Genomic DNA, 22,168 nt, shown 5'->3' on the forward strand with positions numbered 1-22,168 from the left:
TATACAGACCACTTATTAATACTGTGAAACCAGCTGTTAAAGTGATTCGAGTGTGGCCTGAGGGTGCATCTGAACAACTACAGGACTGCTTTGAATGCACCGATTGGTCTATATTTGTGGATGACAATATAGACACTTACACCTCTTCTGTGCTGTTTTATATAAAAAGTTGTATGGATATGGTTACCATCACAAAACAAATCCATATCTTTCCAAACAACAAGCCATGGATGAATAAAGATGTCCAACTACAGCTTAAGGCTCGTAATATGGCTTTCAGGTCCGGTGACTTACAGAACTATAATGTTGCCAGGTCAGAACTGAAAAGGAGTATCAGAGATGCCAAAGCGGCCTATAGGAGGAGGATTGAGGGGCATTTTGAAAACTCAGATCCCCGGCATGCATGGCAAGGGATACAACATATCATAAAACAGGTTAACAACAATAATTCACCAACTAACAACAGCACTGTCATAGCTGGAGATCTCAATAATTTCTTCAGCCGCCATGAGGTAGTGGACGCAGAGCCTGCTAGGACCCTAGCTCCGGTAACTAACAACCAGGGACTCGTGCTACAGACTGCGGAGGTACTAGGCGCACTCCGGAAAACCAACATATGGAAAGCAACGGGTCCAGATGGCGTCCCGGGACGGGTCATTCGAGCCTGTGCCAGGGAGCTGGCGGGGGTTTTCACTGACATTTTTAACATATCCTTGTCAAAGTGCTCTGTTCCGACCTGCCTAAAATCTTCTATAATTGTGCCAATACCCAAGCAGACAGTTATAACGGCGTTCAATGACTATAGACCCGTGGCATTGACACCCATTATTATGAAGTGTTTTGAGAGACTGGTGCTGGAAAAAATCAAGGCTGCTTTACCAGTCACTCTAGACTGCCACCAATATGCTTACAGAACAAACAGGTCTACAGACGATGCTATTTCCATTGCCCTCTACACTGTACTGCAACACCTGGAACAACCTGGAACATATGCCAGGCTGTTATTTGTAGATTACAGTTTGGCGTTTAACACCATCCTCCCAGGCAGATTGTTCCACAAGATGACTAACCTAGGCCTTGATTATACCATCTGTCTATGGATACGAAACTTTTTAACGAACAGATCACAGACGGTCAGGATGGGCAACTATCATTCTTCGCCCTTGTCTCTTAGTACAGGTGCTCCACAAGGCTGTGTTCTGAGTCCCTTCCTGTACTCTCTATACACCCATGACTGTACACCGACCCACAACACCAATACTATCATCAAATTTGCTGATGACACGACAGTGGTTGGATTAATTAGCAGGGGAGACGAGCTGGCTTACAGGGAAGAGGTCCAGAGGTTAATAGACTGGTGTGTAGTCTTTAAATACAAAAAAAACAAAAGAGCTTATAATTGATTTTAGGAGGAAGAAAGAGCCGTTTCAGCCTTTGGTGATAAATGGGGAGGTTGTGGAGAGAGTATCAACATTTAAGTTCTTCACATCTCGGAGAACCTCACATGGAAACACAATACCAACTGCTTGATTAAGAAGGCTCAGCAGCGACTATACTTCCTGAGGGTTCTCAGGAAGGTCAATTTGTCACAACAGCTGCTTATATCTTTCTACCGTTGTTCCGTAGAGAGCGTCTTTACTTACAACATCCTGGTGTGGTACAGTAGCAGCTCTGGCGGATTTAAAAGAGGAACTATATTGTATGGCGTAATAGCACTTATGGGAGTACTTTGACTCGGCGCAGTAACACCCTCCCTCTCCCATTATGAGCGGACTTTTCAGGCGAGTCGAAGTACTCCCAAAAGTGCTATTACGCCATAAAATATAGTTCCTCTTTTAAATCCGCTTAGAAAAGCGCTACGTTTTATTTTGTACCACCAAACTTGCTCGTATAACTACTCATCTTAAATAGGAAAAACGTTGATGTGTTTGGTCACTTCTAACTTTATCTCTAAATGGTACCATTGAATGAATGGGGCTAAGCTAAATGCTATCGAGGCGCCGCAGCGCGCCCCAGCGCCCACGTACACGCACACAGATGACAGAGGGATGCATCAACAACTCCCAGTCAAGGCAATAACATATTTTAATACTGAAAATGAGTAGACTATTCCTTTAACACATAATAAAATGTATACATCTGAATGTCATAATATGTAAATATTTAGTATTTATTTTTATTTGCATGTCTTGATGTGACATATGTCAAGATTTTAATGATTTCATGTAATTTTTGTCTATTTTGAATGTTTTCCTTACCAAACTGTATTGTTTATTTGCTGAAGAACCCTTATTTGGTACTATTTAGAACAACTTTTCTTAAGAGTGTACCTACTCAGTAAGGAATGCGATTTTGGAAGCAGCCAGGGAAATATAAAACACTAACCACATGCCCAGAGGTCAACAGCTTTTCCATAAGGGTCTTTCCGCAAGACTTCAGGGGACAGGTAACCAGGTGTGCCAGCAAAGCCTGATGTCACAAAGGGGAAGAAAAACTGTTAATAAGTCTACACTGTTGAAAAGGAACATTTCATTGGAGATACTGTATATACAGTATACAGATAAGTAACATTATTACTTAATATATAAATAAATTAATAGATAATAAATACTTAAGTATCTAATATATAGTATATCTTATATAGCAGTGGTCTCAAACTCCCGGCCCGCGGGCCATTTGCAGCCCGTCACCTTTCAGCACTTTACAGCATCTCATAGAATATTTTGATGCACAAGTTGCCAAGATGAGATAACCTTTGACCTTTTCCAAATGGAGGAGAACAACAGAAGAGATGTGAATAAGGATTGTTTTAAAAGATAATGTTTTAGACAGAGATATATTTTTGCTGTGGTCCGTAACTCACAAGTCTGGTCTATCAATACCATGTGGAATTTTAAACAAATGTAAAATGACTTCTGTATCATTTCACTTTGAACATGAGTAGCGTATTGTTACTTTTGATCCTGTCAGCAGCAGGCTTGTGCACAATTCAGAATTGAATTGAGAATGACTCCTTAATTCCAATTAAATTCTTGAATTTGAATTGAATTTGAATTGATGTCAAAAACAGGATTTAGAATTACAATTCGAATTTGAATTAAAGGAAGCAGAATTGCAATTCAATAGAAATTCAAAGAAATTCATACACATATTATACAGTAAGTGAAGTGTTAAAAATGAAGCTTTCAGTATATGTCAGATATGATTGCATTAAATATTCTATAAATTAAATAAGTTTGAACTACTTTCAGAATTAACAGGAAATGTTTTCCCCCAGCAATTAATGTTAAAAACTCTAGTCACATAACAAATAATTAAGTTAGATTTTTTTGTAATTGTAATTTTGTGGAACACGATGGAACATGACTTAATTTCCCAGAATGCTTTACTTTAACCAAGTATTTAAAATGGTTGCCAAACTTTCCTAACACTGAATGTATGTGAGATTATTTCTGTTGTGAGACTGTGGAATTTCTTTGAATTGCCATGAATTTAATTTCACTTCCTGTCATTCCAAATTCAACTTCCTTTATGGCGGATTCCAATTCATGAATTGAATGGAGACCAATTCTGAAATTCTGAATTGTGCACAAGCCTGGTCCGCAGGGGGCGAAAGTAACACACATGTGGGTCAAAAGTAACACAACAAAACAAGATAGATTTTTGCGTTACACTTGTTTTTAATAAATATACATGACTATGTAAATGCCAACATATTTTGTAAATATAATAAATATCTAAATAATATAAATATCTTTGTAAAAAATAATGAAATTACATTTTCATTTTAAATTTCAGTTATATCAAATGTTTCAAAAGCTACCAACAGAAACGATACAAACTTAAATTGTTGAGAATAAAAAAAAATTCAACAGTTTGAACACTATAAAATTAAATTAAATAAAATTTAGAATAATATAAATTTTCAACATATACAACAGTATTAGCAGCGGGACAAAAGTAACCAATGTTACTTTCGTCCCGACAAGATCTCCAGACATTTAAACCAGATTAACTTTTATTTTGAAAAACTCTGAGAAGTCAAACTTCAGGATGTGTTCGAGCACTAAATAACCTGCAGATTGATCAGTATTATAACACATGAAACGAGAAACACAACGCGTTATAAGAAAAAAATGACCGCTTTTGGAATTTACTTATCATGGTCGAAAACACCTTTCTGGATGTACGCGCGGTGAGTAAATAACGTGATATTTGTCAGCTCTATCAAGGGTTAAAAAAAGCTCTATCAAGGGTTGCGTTCCAAAGATGCTGTCATAGTTTGGAATGCAAATGTTATCAGGGCTCGGAGAAAATCGCTTTGTTACTTTCGCCCCGGTTCTCCCATATTATTACATTTTTCGGTCCAACTAGCTTATGTAACATTGACTACCCATTCAATAGTTATTTGTTAGTTTAGTGCAGAGGTTCTCAACTTCAAGGGTCTAGAGGGCCACATTTTGACCACATAAGATACAGAGAGTCACTGGCTTATATTAATTTATTTAACCATTTTTTATTCATTTGAACCAGGTTTTCTAGATAAAGCACAGTATTGCATGGGAAAGGAGTATGAGAAAACTATAACTACACATTCCCAGCTAACACAAGACGTACTAGTTACGTAATTTATTGGTCATTTTTGGTAATTTCATGACTTACCAGCTGGCAACATAATTGTTACGTCCTATGGAGGTAATTCCATTACCATTACAGTACCAAATCACCACGTCGCCAGTACGGACTCCTTACGTCGCAAGATAACCAAGTACGTCCCAGTTACGTAATAAATTCGTACTATTTTGGTAATTTCATAACTTACTGGCAACGTAACTGTTACGTCCCAGGGAGGTAATTTCATTACCTTTACAATTATATAAACATTAATTTTGTTTTCTATTTAGGTTAGCTTATTAAAACTTTTCAGTCTCAAAGTTTCCCTTAAATAAGTCAAAATAGATTAAATACACAAGAACTGCCATTTAAATGGGAAACATGAAACAGCACGCGCCTCCCGCCCAGCTGACCTCAACCAGAGCGCGCGACCGCACGTGCACAGCAGAACGGTGGCTGACAGGACGCGGTGTTGTTTCTCTGAACTGAGACCTGTTTAAAATACACTTATTTTAGTTGCTTAAGAGTTATGAAAACAGCATGTTAACATACTTATTAAGGCTCACAGAATCTCGCCCGACAGTATAAACCGCGTTTTATGCTGCACTGACAGGAATGTTCATCTGACAGGAAATTTCGTTTTATCAGGTAAGATACTAACTTCACAACAAATAAATAGATTTTTATGAAAACGTGTAGATATTTTTTAACCTTTATTTATTTTATTGTCTTTATTTAAAAGTTTTGTGGGACACGTTTGGCGTTTTGGACCGGTGAAGGTTAGAGCATCGTTACCCTGGCAACCGGAACATGAAGAGGACCGTGCGCTCTCTCTCCGTCTGACAAAACTACGCCTGCAGAATTCAGAAATTACATTTTAAATGAACTTATATGGAGAATCCATTTAAATGTTCATTTTAACATATGTTTATTTAAATGTTTGTAATGTTCATGTTCAATAAATGAAGTATTCAAGCTCTGAGTCTGTCATTCATATGTTATGGTAACTCTTTTAGTAATGGGCAAATAAGGACAAGTTAAATTAGTTATACTGCAGATGTCCGCCCAAAGAATATTAAATAAAAGATTTAAATTACTAACTGGTTACTAACATAAAACTTTTAATCCATTACATTGTCACGACGTGCCCACGACAGGCAGATTACGTTGCAAAGTTACGTGCAGGCGACTGATCCAGGAATTTCACTTTTCCGGTCCCCACGACGTAACTCGGTTCGTCGCCACGACGTAAGTTTGGTCATCATATTACGTCGACGTTACGTAACAGTTACGTATTTGTGTTAGCTGGGTTACATCTTAGCTAAAAAGCACAAGGCCCGGTTCCCCGACTCTTAGCGTGCTAAGAAAACTCAAAAATATATATCTTACAAAAGTTGTTTATGTTCCTAAGCAGGCACGTGCACACATAGACATCAAAGGGGGCTTGAGCACCTGCCCTTTTTATTCCTGGAGAGAAAGTGCCCTTTTTATGGGGTGCTTTTTTATTTTTTTTAATTAATATGATCTTTATTCATATAACAACTGATGTCTGTCTGTTTTACTTATTTAATTTAAATTTAAACTCTTATAAAAAGAAAAATAGCGCTATTTGTGGTACACAAACGGTTAACAGACGAGTCCCGCCTCCAAAACTCACACCGCTTATATGATTGGCTTTACCTTTCTTAAAGAGTGCACAATGTTTGAAAAATGCTTTGGAAAAGGAGACGGGCCGACTACGAAAACACACTTATAACCAATCAGCAGTAAGGAGCGTGTCTACTAACCGACATCCTTGCCGGGTTGCATATGTGTGGGGCGGGTTCTATTAGGGTAGGGGCATGTTTGTTTAGGTGATTTCAAATATCAACATTGGCTTTCAAACTTTGTGCACTCTGCCTTTAAGTCCCACCTCTCTAACCTACTTCGCTTTATGATTGGTTTTGTCTTTACTCGTGCTGCATTCTCGCTTGTAAGAAGCGCCAAAGCTCATCCTGAAAGAGACGCGATGTGCATGATTATGCAGCAGCAGTCTACTGGTAAGTGTGTGAGGAAGAAAGCATTCTTATATTAACAGTTTTATGCACAAAATATGGGACACGTTGTTACACATAACGATTCAGGGACATTGTTTTCCACTGCAATCCCATATTAACTTGAAGAGTTGCAAATTTGTAACCGTATAGTGTATGTAGTTTAAACAGACTGCTCAGAAAATAATAAAGCACAAACAATAGTATCATTGCTGACTACAGTAGTAAGATTATTTTGTTTGCGTTTTTTTTGTAATGGCTGTTAAATAAGTAGCCTATAATGTGTTATACTGGAGTGCTGGAGTAGATTGGGAAGAAATCTGATGGTTCAGTATTTTACTTGCCCAGTCAGAATTTTCACTGTCATCACATAAAAGTAAAATATAAAATAGGCCTAATTTATATTAGTTGTTTCTGACACGCGTAACCCTTATAAATATGAAACCTAAGATTAAAGGTGCCAAAGGATGTGTTGCCATGATATGTTAAATTGTCCTTTGATAATTACATAGAAGGTATGTGGCTTTATTAAGTGCAACAAATATCCAGAAACGTTTTTACATGTCCATTTACAACCCTAGAATTTGTCATTTGAATGAAATGGTCTATTTTTGCCCTATGGAAGGGTCATGAATAATAATGTTGAGCTCTGCTCTGATTGGCTTTGCTCTGAGGCTCATGCCAGAAGCTCACATTAGTAAACAGACCTTATATTTTGAGCCCTTATTAGACGAAAATACAGATTTTGAGTAACAACCAGGGTTCTAAATTAACTTTTTTGATCACCAGCCAATCAGCATTTCCACTAGCCAAATTTTGAATTTAGAAATTAGGATTGCCACTGAATGCATTGATACGACCTGTCTTGGCAGTTTTAATTTACTTTAGGCTCTGTGATGACTTTGGTCACTCTCATGGTCCTTTACTGCCTCAACTTTAAAATGATTCCCACCACAAAATTGTTCATTTCGTTTTTTTCTTTTGCGTACATGCATATTTTCAACATGATAGCAATGATTAATAACTTATTTTTACAAGGATATTTTTACAATATTTTAAGAAACCAGTCATTTTGTGACTGCTATATTAAAATAATCTCAGTCATAGTTACTGCTAACTGTTTATGTAGTGCCCTAGAGTTAAACATTAGTAAACTAAATATTAATTTCATATCTGAAAATACAGAATAGTATAACACATACATGTGCTAATTTTCTCAGCAACAATGCAATCCTATAGACTTGACAGAGGTTTTCCTGAGATTTTTCCTCTAATGTTTGAGACCTGACTGAGTTAGGATGTAATTTGTCTTACCTCCCTTAAACTCATCATCTCTCCTTTCTGCTTCCCTTTCCCTGCTTTGCACAAAACATTTCTGATGTCCACAGAAGCCAATAATGATCAAAGTCAAATAGTCAAAATAAGATTATCATTTAGAAACTTACTTTAGTTTCGTCATGTTTTCATAAGCTAACTCAATCGCTCAATGGACTTTTGAATGCGGTTGTTCGTGGATGAAGGCAAAGACGCGCGGACACAGGATTTGTGCTGGAATGCGTCAGTGCGCCTGCTACGTCGCTTTTACAAGCGTAAATTGGGTAACTGCATTGCACAAGAATATTGGCACCCTTGGTGAATGTGATCAGGTGGGGCTGTGAAAATTCATCTGCATTGTTATCCTATTGATTTTTCATTTGAAAAATTCACAAAGATGTATTCTTTTATTGGATAATAGGAATTTAAAAGAGGGGGAAATATGATTATGAAATAAATGTTTTTCTTTAATACACATTGTCCAAAATTATTAGCACCCTTTTATTCAATACTTTTTAAAACCTCCATTTGCCAGTTTAACAGGTCTAAATTTTCTCCTATAATGCCTGATGAGGTAAGAAATCACCTAACAAGAGATCATAGACCATTCCTTCATCCAGAATCACTCCAGACCTTTTAGATTCCCAGCTACATGTTGGCGCTTCTCCTCTTCAGTTCACTCCTCTCATTTTCTGTGGGGTTCAGGTCAGAAGAGTGGAATGGATTTAGCAGAACCTTGGTTTTGAGCTCAGTGACCCATTTTTGTGTTGTTTTTGAGGTTTGTGTTTTGGTTATTGTACAGTTATAGGATCCAAACATGGCCCATTATAAGAATTCTTACAGAGTCAGTCACTTACGGATTTTTTATCTGTTGGTATTTGATAGAATCCATGATGCCATGTATTTTAACAATATGGCCAGAACCTCCAGCAGAAATATAGGCCCACAACATAAAAAACACAGCAGTATATTTCATTGTACACATGGGGTACTTTTTTTCTCTGTGTTTACCAAACCCATCTTGAGTGTTTGCTGCTAAAAGCTCTTTTTTTTTGTTTCATCTGACCATAGAAGCCATTCCCATTTAAAGTTCCAGTCATGACTGATAACTGAATATGCTTTAGTTTGTTTTTGAATGAGCTAGGAGAATTTTTCTTGTAACCCTACCAAACAACATGTGTTGATGTAGGTTCTGTTTGACAATTTTTTGAAAGTTTTTCTGAACCAGAGGCTCAACAATTTTCTGCAATTCTCCAGCTGTGACCCTAGGAGAGTCTTTAGCTACTCAAACTCTCCTTCTCACCACACATTAGGACCATATAGGCATAGGTCCTCTTTCAGGCAGTTTTGTAACATTTTCTGATGGTTGGAAATTCTTAATTATTGCCCTGATGATGGAAATGGTCATTTTCACTGCTCTAGCTCTTTTCTTAAAGCCACTTCACCAATTTGTGAAGATCAATTATATTTTGCTGCACATCAGAAATATATTCTTTGGTTTTTCTCATTGTGATGGGTGATTAAGGGAATTTAGGCTTTGTTTCCCCTCCTCTTTATATTTTTGTGAAACAGAAGCCAGAGCTGAATGATTTTGTGTTTACAATCATGCTGGAGTTCTGAAAATTGTGAAAATGAATGGGAATATACTTCAGAGATATTTTACCAATAAGAATTTCTAGGGGTGCTAATAATTGTGTCCAACGAGCATTTGAGAAAAACATTCATTTCACAATGACACCCCCCCTCCACTCTAAATTCCCATTATCCAACGAAAGGATACATTTTTGTGAATTTTTAAAATAAAAAATCAAAAGGATTTACAATGCAGATGAATTTTTTACAGCCTTATTTGATCATATTTACCAAGGGTGCTAATTTTTTTGGCCACGACTGTAGATCCGTTTTTGCCGCTATTATCTTTGTAAAAGGAATACATTAGTTAACTGCTAAAATTTTAACTTGAGATTTACACCGGGGCACAAAAGATTTAGACTGGGGCACGTCCCACCTTCCTTGTGTTTTGGTGGACGCCTCCGTTCATTTCCATGGTTTCTCGCGCTGGTTTCACTGCAAACTGCGCGCAGCCAATGGGTGTATGAAACATCATCACGTAGAGTTACATAACAGTGTTCATGGGAAATGTAGTACTGCCAGTGGGATAAATGTCCAAGAACAGAGCATTATGTATCATGCATGCAATGCCACATGCATCACCGGCCAAACTGGCTAGTAAGTTTTTAATAACAGAATAACAGTTTTAATTTAGAACTCTGGTAACAACTAATTGTTAACTAATAGAACTTCAGCTAAACGCTAGCATATAGCATTTATTGGCATGTAGTGCTAACTCACCAGTCACAACTGTTTTTAGCATTTTTCTCGGGCTGATGCCGATACTTAGAAATCAGGGCAGCCGATGGCCGATGTGTTTGGCCGATTTTCTATATGTACATAATAATCAAAATGTTCTCATCATTAGCAGATATTTTAAATGTAAAAATGTCACTATTTAAGTCAAAGTAATTAAAAAAAATTATGACTGGTCTTTCTGAAGAGTTTTACAACCTCCTCTGCACCATGCATTTATCAGACACATATTACCTGACACTGCTGTCATCATCTTTGATCAGTTTTTTACCATGGTATTTATTGCTTTGTAGAATAAAATCCTTATTTTGTAGACCTGATTAATTATTTATTCATCATAAAGTTAACATAGTAAATGTCTATGTTTTTTAGTTGAGACTGTTATTTAGGGCTAATCTTTCTAAACACATTTACATTCTCATTTCTGAGGCGCTATAAGTGACTGATTGTGCTGACAGTGACGTCTTGTGAGTTTAGTGTTGGGACAGATCTGTTGTTTCAACCGTTCATTCAAACGAATCCGTTCAAAGGAGTCAGTTCGCGAATCGGACGCATTGTGTTGTAATCCAGGCTGAGCAGCGCAAAACTGTAAACAAAGTTTTACTGTAAGAACACGAAAAACATTTCCTCTGTGGATATGATTTGGTCTTCCGACCTTTCGCCATCGAGTCAGTTTTGTTTTGAGTAATAAAAGCAGGGAGACAGTTTAATGGCAGAAAGCATGCGCGCCAAAAATCGCCCAATTAATCGGCCGGCCGATAAATCGGTCGACCTCTAGCGCAGCTGCTTATGGCGCACTGGATTTATTTATGTTAGGAGTCCAAGACGCGCGCATTAAGTCCATGTGCGTGCAAGAAGGAATCCTTCAAGCTTACATGCGTAAAGTGAAGCCCACAAACCCCCATGCGAGGAAAAGCACTCTGTCACGGCTAAAATCCAGGTAAGACAGGATGAGGCAAGAGGCGGATCCAAATGCAGTTTATTCCAAAATATATATGTAAACAAGGCAAAAACAAGAGCTAGGGAACACACAAGAGACAGTGACATCATACAACGAACCACAAACAAAGAATGAACAGGCAGGGTATAAATGCATGACAATGTCCAATCACAGAACAGAAACAATGAGTAACTCAGACAACAAACAAGGGGAAACGCATGAAAACAATGCGTATCCATAGTAACAAACAAGGGGGCGAAGACACTAATCAACACAGGGAGAAGGGCATACACGAACACAAGTCAAACACAGGTTGCACAGAGACGTATGAATAAACCAAAAAAACTAATACAAATAAACACAGGGACAACACATTACACACGCAATGTGCATGTTAATGTGAAACTATAATAATAATAAAAATAATTAATTAATAACAAAGACATAGCATTTTTATCTTTCAAAAAAGGGGGGGGACAAGAATCGAATTGAATTGGTACCAGTCGGAACGGACTACTAATGTCCCTTCGTAAGTTCCACCTCGAGGAGGTCCCCAAAAGCACCCCAATGACCAAGCACACGAGACAGGTAAGTGAAATTTAAAACAAACTTTATTTAAATTATTTAAAACTATGATTGGGGAGGGGAAAGGGGGGATTAAAATAAACTTTCTTCTGCCCTCCAGCTGGGTCTTGCAGGGGGAGGAGAGGGCCAAGTGCCGAGGCCTCAGGCACTGCTGAGGGGGGGGAGGGGGACAGGACTCCTTCTCCTTGGTTTCTTGAACCCGTGGCGCCCTCCTCTTCTCCTGGAAGCAGAGTGAAAACAACAATTAGTGGATGTAGGAGTGCGGGGCAACTACCTGCTCTGCTGTGGGATCAACTCCGTGGCTTCCCAAGCCGTGCTACATCTCGCTCCTGTGAATGACCGTAGTGTAATCAGGTAAGTATAAACGGGGATTCCTTTGTGTCCGTAACTTCCTCTTCTGCTCTTTGTACACAGGGTGCCTGGGCGACTTGCCTCAGTCTGCGGTCTGTTAGCTCCCATGCTCGTCCCAGAGGCCTGCTACAGTCACACACAAGAGACAGGTTAGCGAAAATCTCACTGTATTATCGTGCCCTCCTCCGGCACTGGAGGTTTGCAATGGCAGGCTGCTGGGATAACAACAACTCCACTTTCTATTTCAGGTTGCTTCGGGGACGCTGCGGGGTCGTACTCCACTAGGCTGGCGGATGTACAAGGTAAGTATGGACTTCACTAGGCGCGCTGGACTGGATCTACAAAGTCTCTCAGGTAAGTTTGGCCTTTGACTCCACCCTGGTCATGTTCTACGGCCTTCTGGACGGCCTAAACGGTATCCCCGTGACTCTATGGGTAAGTATGACTTACGGCTCCACTCCAGACCATTCAATGGCCCTAGAGACGTGCTACTCTGGGTCAATGAAGCGTATGGGTACGTATAGCTTTTAGCTTTGGCTCTAGTGTGGCTCTGCGGTTCAATGGGCGTGCTGCTCTGGGTCAACAAGACAGCTTGGGGACGTATAGCTTTTAGCACTGACTCTAGTGTGACTCTGCTGTTCAATAGGCATGCTGCTCTGGGTCAACAAGACAGTTCGGGTACGTATAGCTTTTAGCTTTGGCTCTAGTGTGGCCCTGCGGTTCACTGGTGTGCTGCTCTGGATCAACAAGACAGCTTGGGTACGTACAGCTTTTAGCTCTGGCTCTAGTTTGGCCCTGCGGTTCACTGGCGTGCTGCTCTGGGTCAACAAGACAGCATGGGTACGTATAGCTTTTAGCACTGACTCTAGTGTGACTCTGCTGTTCAATAGGCATGCTGCTCTGGGTCAACAAGCTCTTCAGGTAAGTATGACTTTTAACTTGACTCACTCTCGACAACACTCAAAGGTATTACAGGTAAGTGTGGCTTTTAGCTGAACCCCCTCTCGATCACGCTCGAAGCATTTCCGGTGGGTATTACAACATAGGTGAAAGAATTTGTACATCACCTAACCTTGGTCCACGGTGAGAGAGTACAGTCGTTACCCACTTCCACACGATCACTGCTGGCCCGGGTCGCGGCCTGTGCCGTCCGGAGAGATGGAGGGAAATGTAGATGGGACTGTAAGATGACGTCCGTAACCGACCCGTCAGCTCCTTTTCCTCTCCAGGGTCAGCGCGACACCTAAATTAGTGGGACAGACGGCTAGGCCTCCTCTCCACACAGGGTTTGCACACAACAGTTAGTTTGTGTTTTCACAATTTCTCTACTACCTTTAATTTCCACTATGATCTCTTCCACAGCACGTCGATACTGTACTCACACAATCTCCTTCGTTGCTTGGACACGCAGGCAGGGAAGATAGAAAGGTAAGCCCATGATGGTGATCACACCACAGCAGCTCCACGACGCACCTCACAGTGACTGGCTTGACTTAGGAGCGGTACGGGCGACAGGAGACACAGCACTGCAAATACTTCAGGTGCACACACGTCAATAATTCACACTCACCCACGGCAATCCACACTCTTTAGTGACAGGAAAGGCCCATACCGCCACGCTGGGTCAAGTACTTTAATGGGGGGGGAGACGTTGCAATCGCTGCCACAGGCGATTGTGTAGACGACACGAGTCCCCGCACAGCGGTCCGGATGTTCTGCAACCTGCTGGCTCGCCCACCGGCTTCGTTCTCCACGGTGGGGCCACTACACAACAACACAATCCACAAAACAGTTTACGGTCCGTTCTTCAAATGAATGTAAATAACTACTTATACTCACGGTCTGATAACATGTTTCTCTCTTCCTCGCATGCGTTCGTCCTCTTCCCGCGGTTCTCCAAAGTCGCTTGACTCTAGGAGATCTCTGCCAAGGATCGTGCTTCACGGTGGCCTTCAATGCACATGCACACACACAGGTAAGAATGTACCTCAATATAGTTCGTCTTCCTCCCAACCTGTTTCAGTGACTCGTCTCTCTGTTCTTTCTTCTCCAACAGGTCCTCTCTTCGGTTTCTTATCAATCACTTCGCCACATAAACACATCGCTCTGCCACAACACCCGCTCCAAACATCCACAGGAAAAAATGGAACAACAATGAACCACGTCTTGTGTTTCACACGCTCTATTTATGCTTCCTGTGAACCGTCCCGTCAGCGTTCGCCACCTCAGCGTACACACCTGTCGCTTGTTCCCGCTGATTCCGTTGCCCGGGGTTACCCGGAAGTGACGGTGTTTGCACAAATCGGTCCGGGTGGAACTTTCCTTCACAACTTTGGTTCCGCCCCCATAGTCACTCGTGACAGAATCGTGGCCTTAGAATCGAAAATGTAATCGAATCGAGGATTTGGAGAATCGTGACATCCCTATTTTTTATGTATGCAAACATAACTTTTTACAACAAACAGTATAATGTAATAATATGTTAAAAGACATACCCTGATATAAAACTGTCAAATATTTAATAAATAGTATTATAGAATACATGACATTATTGCGTTTTAGTATAACCAATTCAAATCTTTCTAAATAAATTATAAATGTAACGTGATGAAAACGCTATAAAAATAGAGGGAACAGACTAGGGATGTCCCGATCAGGTTTTTTTGCCCTCGAGTCCGAGTCCGAGTCATTTCATTTTGAGTATCTGCCGATACCGAGTCCCGATCCGATACTTCTATAATACATAAAAAAAGAATAAATAAGAGCGAAAAAACAGAACCAGGATGTTCCTTATGTCATGCCGCACGCATTGCTGTTTCTGTGTGGAGTCAAAAGAGTCTAACTCTGAACCAGCACATAACTACAGATGTGTTAAAAAATAATGAGAATATATATAGTATATGTACAGGGGTTAAATTGGGATTTGTTTTGTGGGGATGCTCGTTGGGATGGAGGGTTCGAGGGGTAACATGTTTAATCCTGATGACAGCAAAGCCACTGATGTGTTTCAATGACATTTTGGACCTCTGATAGGATTTTATAAGTTTCAGTTTTAAAGCTGTGCCACATGTTGACCCAAACTTTAAAACCTGAACTTTAAATTATGCAAATCTATGAGTCTGACACCCTATATGCATTTGTTGCACATGTCATTATGCACAATTGATCAAACTTGGAAGGAAGTTATAAGAATCAACCTCCTTGACTAATTCTATGCATAAGATAAGACTCAATTAACAAGAAAAACAACATACTGATTCAGCAATATCTCTTATAAAGTAGCCATAGAGATTCCCTAAGCTGGTCAGCAGTTAGTTATAAAATACCTATATTTAGGTCGTAATTAATCTGTATAATCAAAATACATTATTTTATTAAACTATACAATCAGTTGTATCCAGTTATCTGGTTAAGATATTGTAATGAGATGAGTGAAATGGCTATACATACTTTAATACTTTGTTTCTAGACTTCTATTAAGTTTTCTCGACGTGGGCACCATTCTAAAGCCTAGTTTATGGTCGCCGCGTCCGCAAGAGCGCGTTGGTGCGCGCGGCAAAAATGACGTCAACGCGGAGTGGGCGGTCGCGCCCGTTGGGTGGGCGTGACCCCATTTCGCGTGGCGCTGTGCACGGCATTTTTTGTAACTTTCCGCGCGGCTCCGCATCCGAAAATTACCGAACTCGAGGCGATTCTGTCCGAGCAGGCAAGCCTGTGACGTATCTCTTTGATAAATCCAAGCAAAACAATGTATATATTTATCTGAGACTCTGGAAGTAAAGTATGGAAACTTTGCAGTTTAAAACACGAATTATTTTACATGATTCAGAATGTTTGGCTTATATTTGTATTGAATGAACCACTGGATGAGGAATAAAATATAAACCTTTAGATGTCTGTACTTTTTGTTTAGTAAAAACGTTAATGAAATGATAATGTTTAATAAAGACATATTTAAAAGATTGTTGTTTTATTCATGTTCTCATATTTATATATATCAAACTCTAATGTTAAAAGCAGTAGGGTTGTTCCAGCGGACGACTTCTTCTATCCTATTCTTTGTGTTTGTTTTTGACTTTATTGCTCGCGTCGCCGCCTGGTGGTTAAAAAAATAGTGCAACGGCGAGCGCGTCAACTATAAACGCCTCGTCCGTTTGGTGAGACGCGCGCGCGATCCGCGGAGGCTTGCGTTGCGGACCAAAGTGCGAGTATAACCAGCCCTTTACCTCTCTCTCTATCTCTCATCTCTACAGTATCCTGCGCGAATGCGCGTTCTTGAGACGCGGAGCTGCGTCTGAGCACATGGTGACAAAAACGATCAACGCGTCGTTAAAATGAGCGGTAAAAATCCGGTTTTGTCGTGGGTTCCTTGCACGCACGAGTGTGAAGCCTATGAATGAAAGCATGTCAACAGGCTCGTTCGACTTCATGCGGCGCCGCAACAATCGACAGCCGGGTGACGTCAAACTACCGCGAGAGTGTTCCGCGAAATCATACGGAGGAGTTTGCTTTTAAATCGCTCTCGCGGAACTTTGACGTCATCCGGCTGCCGGTTCTTGTGGCGCTGCATGAAGTCGAACAAGCCTATTCTCTTTTCATCAGTTGAACTGATTCAGTTCACACGCACCAGCGCAGCGCGTACACTGGCGCGGAGCAGAGCGAGACCTTAATGGATTTTAAACCCTGCATATGTATCCGAGTCCTGATCGGGAGGTAACGTCCGATTCCGTTCGAGTCTGAAACCACGTGATCGGGGCCGATTTCCGATCACGTGATCGGATCGGGACATCCCTAGAACAGACTTCGATGGGGAACAAACTTTGACACAACACCGGCGCCGCCTTTGATTCATTAGTTCTGATACCAAATAAAGTCAACTTTATAAATAGTCCTGTATCCATTGCCAACATATTTTATTATAAGTCTTAAAATGTCCATAGCATAAAATCATTGTCAACATACCATAGTTTGACTTGTACTGCGCTGATTTCTAGACTGCTGCACAGTGGCGGCGATAGCGTTTTGCGCTCAAACAACGCTAAGAGAGAGCTTACGAATGGTCCAGACCTATCTTACGAAAGTGTGACTTACAGAAGATACACTAAGCATACGAACGTTTTGGGAACGTGCCAACGTGGTAATTTGTTTTAGTAATGGTACTTATCTCCCAATAGCTAGCTTGTACAACCTAATAAATAAATAAATTAAAACCTTTTTCGTCAACACTCCAAAGCATATTAAATGTCATTAATACTCTTTAGTAATATGCTGAAACTTTGAATTAGTTGTCGATTGAGTCTTAATTACCACATATGGTCGGGTTGCAATTTTGGCTTTTTCCCATGATCTTGAGAATAGTATGTCATACAGAACTGTTTGTCACTGTACGTTAGTATTAACGACGGCAGTGGGGCCTCTGGCCTTAGTCAAACGAGTTTCTGTTTTAAAGCTCATATGGGGGGCCCCATACATAGACTCACCCTGGGCCCACAAATTTTCTAAAATCATCAACTATATGTAATACACTTAACCAGCAAAAGTTAGCCTGTCCGGAACCGAGCCGACTAAAACCACGTCACTGTGTGACACTTGCTCCTCATGCGAACGGCCCCCACGCCAACAAGACTCTATTTCTCTCTCCCTGTCTTGTCCAAGTTAGCCTGTCCGGAACCGAGCCGACTAAAACCACGTCACTGCGTGACACCCGCTCCTCATGCGAACGGCCCCCACGCCAACAAGACCCTATCTCTCTCTCCCCGTCTCGTCCTCGATCCCGAGGACAATGAGACAAACAGATCCAGCTCCGGCAAATGTGAAAGTCAGCACACCTCCGATCCACCGGCTGCTCCCCAACGCGACGTCCAGCCGATGCCCGACCAACGACCACCAGCAGAACCCGCCCAATCTCCGCTTAATCTCCTTATCCGTTTCAATATATATATATATATATATATATATATATATATATATATATATTAGGGGTGGCACGGTTCACAAAACCCTCGGTTCGGTTCGTATCACGGTTCTATGGTCACGGTTCTCGGTTCAGTACGGTTCTTGTTGTTATTTTTTTAACACTCCAGAAATGTATTATCTTATTAATGTATTAATTAGCCATAATTTAGGATACAGTATTAAAAAAAGTTATATCATGTAATCATGCACAAACTGAATTTGACTTTAAGCACATTATTGGGCACATCCCTGAGGAAAACCCGGCGAGATTTTGACACAGCGACAGGGAAGACATTGATGATTTCAACATGCTTTTCATTTATTTGGCAAAAAAGAGAATGTGTATTGCCATCTACATGAACTTTGTGTGCATTTTTAGCACACAAAGACAACTTGCCTTTATCAAAATGCCAACTTCAGTGTAGCTCTAAGATTTATCACTGAGAGGCTGCTTAAATACTGCCATCCAGGGGTCAGTCGAACCAAGTTTTTGGTTAAGCAACGATTTTGGTGGCCAGGGATGGCTCGTGACACACACGATTTTGTATTGGCTTGTTCGGTTTGTGCTGTGGGTAAGTCGTCTAATCGTCCTCCTGACGGATTACTTAGACCGCTGCCTGTCCCTTCGAAACCCTGGTCCCATATTTCGCTCGATTTCATTACCGCCCTCCCACCCTCCCAGGGTAATACAGTGATTTTAACCGTAGTGGACCGATTCTCGAAGGCAGCTCATTTTATTCCCTTGCCCAAATTGCCTTCGTGCGTCACAGGTGAGATGTGTGTTACGCCACCGCAGCTTCGCCGGGAGGAGGGTTGATGTTAAAGGGGTCTTTGCTGAAGAGATTCCACCCGAAAGTAACCCCAGAACTACTCCCGGGCGCTGCCTTTTACCGGACACCGATGGAGGATGTGCCCGGCCTCTCCGCAATACAAGCAAAGCCCCAGTGATCGACGGCGAATCCTCTCCTCCCGGGAAAGCCGAGCTCGACCCACCTGCATGGGCTCCGGATCGGACATGGAAGAACCGGCCGCAGTCTCTCTCGACGAAGGCATTCGTTCTGGAACAGCGTGGGAAAACCCTTCATCGTCGTAAACAGGAATTGTCCTCAGTCGAATATCCACTCGGATGGCAGCATCAATGAGACCATTAAGAGAGGCTGGGATCTCCCCATGTTGAAGTTCACGCTGGATGCGGCCGGTTAACCCATGCAGGAAAATATCCCACTGCGCCTCTTCATTCCAATGCGTGTCCGCAGCTAGTGTACGAAAGTCAATGGCATAATCCGAAACGGACCGTGTACCCTGATGCAGATCGGCCAACTTCCTAGCTGCATCTCTTCCTACTGCAGATCGATCAAACACCTTTCTCATCATCGCTGAGAGCGCCTCGAAACTCTGGGTACACGGGTCGTGATTTTCCCACACCGCTGTTCCCCAGCGCGCCGCCTTTCCCGTCAGCAGAGATAACACAAATCCCACTTTACTCTCCTCCGTAGTGTAGGTCTGGGGCTGGAGAAAGAAATGGAGAGAGCATTGAGATAGAAATGGTCTACAACATTCTGGATCACCTGCGTATTTCTCTGGCGTTGATAATTTTGGTTTGTCTGTCATATCCTTCATTCCCCGGCTCAGTTCCTCAATCTTGCTGTCCTGAGTGGTGAAACGATGTATGGCGGCGGAGATAAACTCTTCAAACCGAGCCGGGGATCCTTTACCTGCTGCTTCCATGGTGGCCAGATGATTCTGTGATGACTGGATTGAAAAGATCAGGAAGCCAATGCAGGATTAGATGAACAATGATTTATTAAACAGATGACACAGATGGTATGGCAGAAATGGTTGGACAGACAAAGGCTGCGATGACAAATCCTGGTGCTCGTGAATGAAGTAGTTTGACGGATGAAACCGGATACACAAACAGGCTGAACTCCACGCGAAGACGAGACCACAGGAACACACGAACACGAATACACATGTAAGACATGTAGCGTAATCATCTGGCAGTGAGAAGAGAGAATGAGTGAGTATATATGCCGTCTGAGTAACTACCACCAGCTGGAGCAAAGCAATCACGCACACCTGCACTCACTCAGATCATTAGTGATCAGACACGCACACGCACACTTCAGTCATACAGACAAACACAACACAGAAAGTCACGATGGACTTATCCTACCATGACAATCATTCTGTTTGATTTATAAGCTTGTTTCCTCATGGGGACATCAAAATGTCCCCACAAGGTTACAAAAATACTGGTATTCCTATCTTTGTGGGGACAATTGGTCCCCACAACGTGATAATTACCAGGTACACACACACACACACAGACACACACAGACACACAACCACACACAACTACACACACACAGACACACAACTACACACGCAAACACAATATTACACACACAAACACATTATTACACACACAAAAATACTCACACAAACACACAAATAAATTCCACAAATGCCCTAACTGCCCCAAATGCCCCAAATACCCTAGCTGCCCCAAATGCCCAATTCTGCCCCAAATGCCTCATCTGCCCCAAATGCCTCATCTGCCCCAAATCCCTCATCTGCCCCATTCTGCCCTAAATGCCCCAACTGCCCCATCTGCCCTAAATGCCCCAACTACCCAATTCTGCCCCAACTACCCTAAATGCCCCATCTGCCCCGTCTGACCCAACTGCCCAATTCTGCCCCAAATGCTCAATTTTGCCTCAAATGCCCCATTCTGCCCCAAATGCATCATCTGCCCCACCTGCCCAATTCTGCCCCAAACGCCTCATCTGCCCCAAATGCCCCATTCTGCCCCAAATGCCTCAACTGCCCTAAATGCCCCATCTGCCCTAAATGCCCCAACTACCCAATTCTGCCCCAAATGTCCCATCTGCCCCATTCTGCCCAATTCTGCCCTAACTAACCCATCTGCCCCAACTAACTCAACTGCCCCAACTGCAGCTCCATCTATTACTCTCAGACGTGGCTTTCTCAAGCCAACATAAAGTTTGTTCACAAACTTTAATGTCATCTAGTTATGAATGGAGCTTTTTGTTAATTTACAAAACTAAAATGGCAAATTTAATTTATGCCTTAAAGTAATAAAGCAAAATAAATGTTCTAAGCAGGCCCGGCGCCACAAGGGGGCAAAAGGGGGCATTGTCCCCTCAGATCTGATTTGTGCCCCCTCTGTTTAATTTGTGCCCCCTCTGTTTAATTTTTGTATTCATGGTTACAAATAAAATGTTCAACCTTTTGAGTTAAATAATAATTTAACCATATCCCCGTATGGGATTTAGAATGTTCAGTGACGTGACATTACTGCCAGATTCAAACGTCTTTCGCGTTGGTTGACGCTGAGCCAGACGGTTATTTTGTGGTTACCATGGTTTTACTGTAACCATGTTTTTTGTTTTAACCGTAGTAAAACGAAGGGGTTACTTGAGTGTAACCTTGTTCCCTGAAAAAGCGGAACAAGATGCTGCGCTGCTATGCACTATGGGGAAACGTCTTTATTGTTGACCAGCTGAATATAGTGTGTAAACACGGCAATGGAATTGACCCGGAGGTATATAGCCTCGGTTGATGACGACATCACAGCGCACCCGATGTGAGGCTAAAAAATAGATGACCACCAGCTGTGTCATCAGATCTTTTGTTTGAAGACCAGTCCTGGGACATCCACTGTATGGCATGACAGCGCAGCATCTCGTTCCGCTTTTTCAGGGAACAAGTGTGTCATATATCAACACTATGCAGTGTTTTCAACCTCATAATGTTTATTTTAGATTTCAGACATTTAAGTACAAATAAGCACTGGTAAAACAATAGCCTACATTTAGTTTGTAAAATGCACACTGATGTTTGTGGAAGCAGCAATAAAAATCTATTCAAATAAGATAATAATTTGCAAATAATAAATAAATATTATTTTCAAATAATAATATTTTTCCGACGTGTGTTATTCATATCAGACAAACACAGTGGAAGCAACTATAAAGTTTACTCT

At 41.3% G+C, this 22,168-nt stretch overlaps 1 protein-coding gene and 1 long non-coding RNA gene across 8 annotated transcripts in view; one reads left to right on the forward strand and one right to left on the reverse strand.

Moving 5' to 3' along the window:
- The window catches only part of camk2a (calcium/calmodulin-dependent protein kinase II alpha), a 496,915-nt gene that overhangs the window by 292,607 nt on the left and 182,140 nt on the right, over positions 1-22,168 (reverse strand). For 6 of the 7 annotated variants that reach the window (XM_073871008.1, XM_073871010.1, XM_055180348.2 and 3 more), the window contains one exon: positions 2,386-2,469. The exons of the other annotated variant lie outside the window; for it this stretch is intronic. In XM_073871008.1, the coding sequence (XP_073727109.1) occupies positions 2,386-2,469 (84 nt within the window). The remainder of the gene's footprint in view (positions 1-2,385; positions 2,470-22,168) is intronic. 7 annotated transcript variants of the gene reach the window in all.
- Positions 2,477-5,590, forward strand: LOC129423860 (uncharacterized). The gene is made up of 2 exons (XR_008637887.2): positions 2,477-5,262; positions 5,357-5,590. It is a non-coding gene; the product is annotated as an uncharacterized lncRNA (long non-coding RNA).

Source organism: Misgurnus anguillicaudatus, chromosome 9, assembly GCF_027580225.2.
Source record: "Misgurnus anguillicaudatus chromosome 9, ASM2758022v2, whole genome shotgun sequence".
Taxonomy (NCBI): domain Eukaryota; kingdom Metazoa; phylum Chordata; class Actinopteri; order Cypriniformes; family Cobitidae; genus Misgurnus; species Misgurnus anguillicaudatus.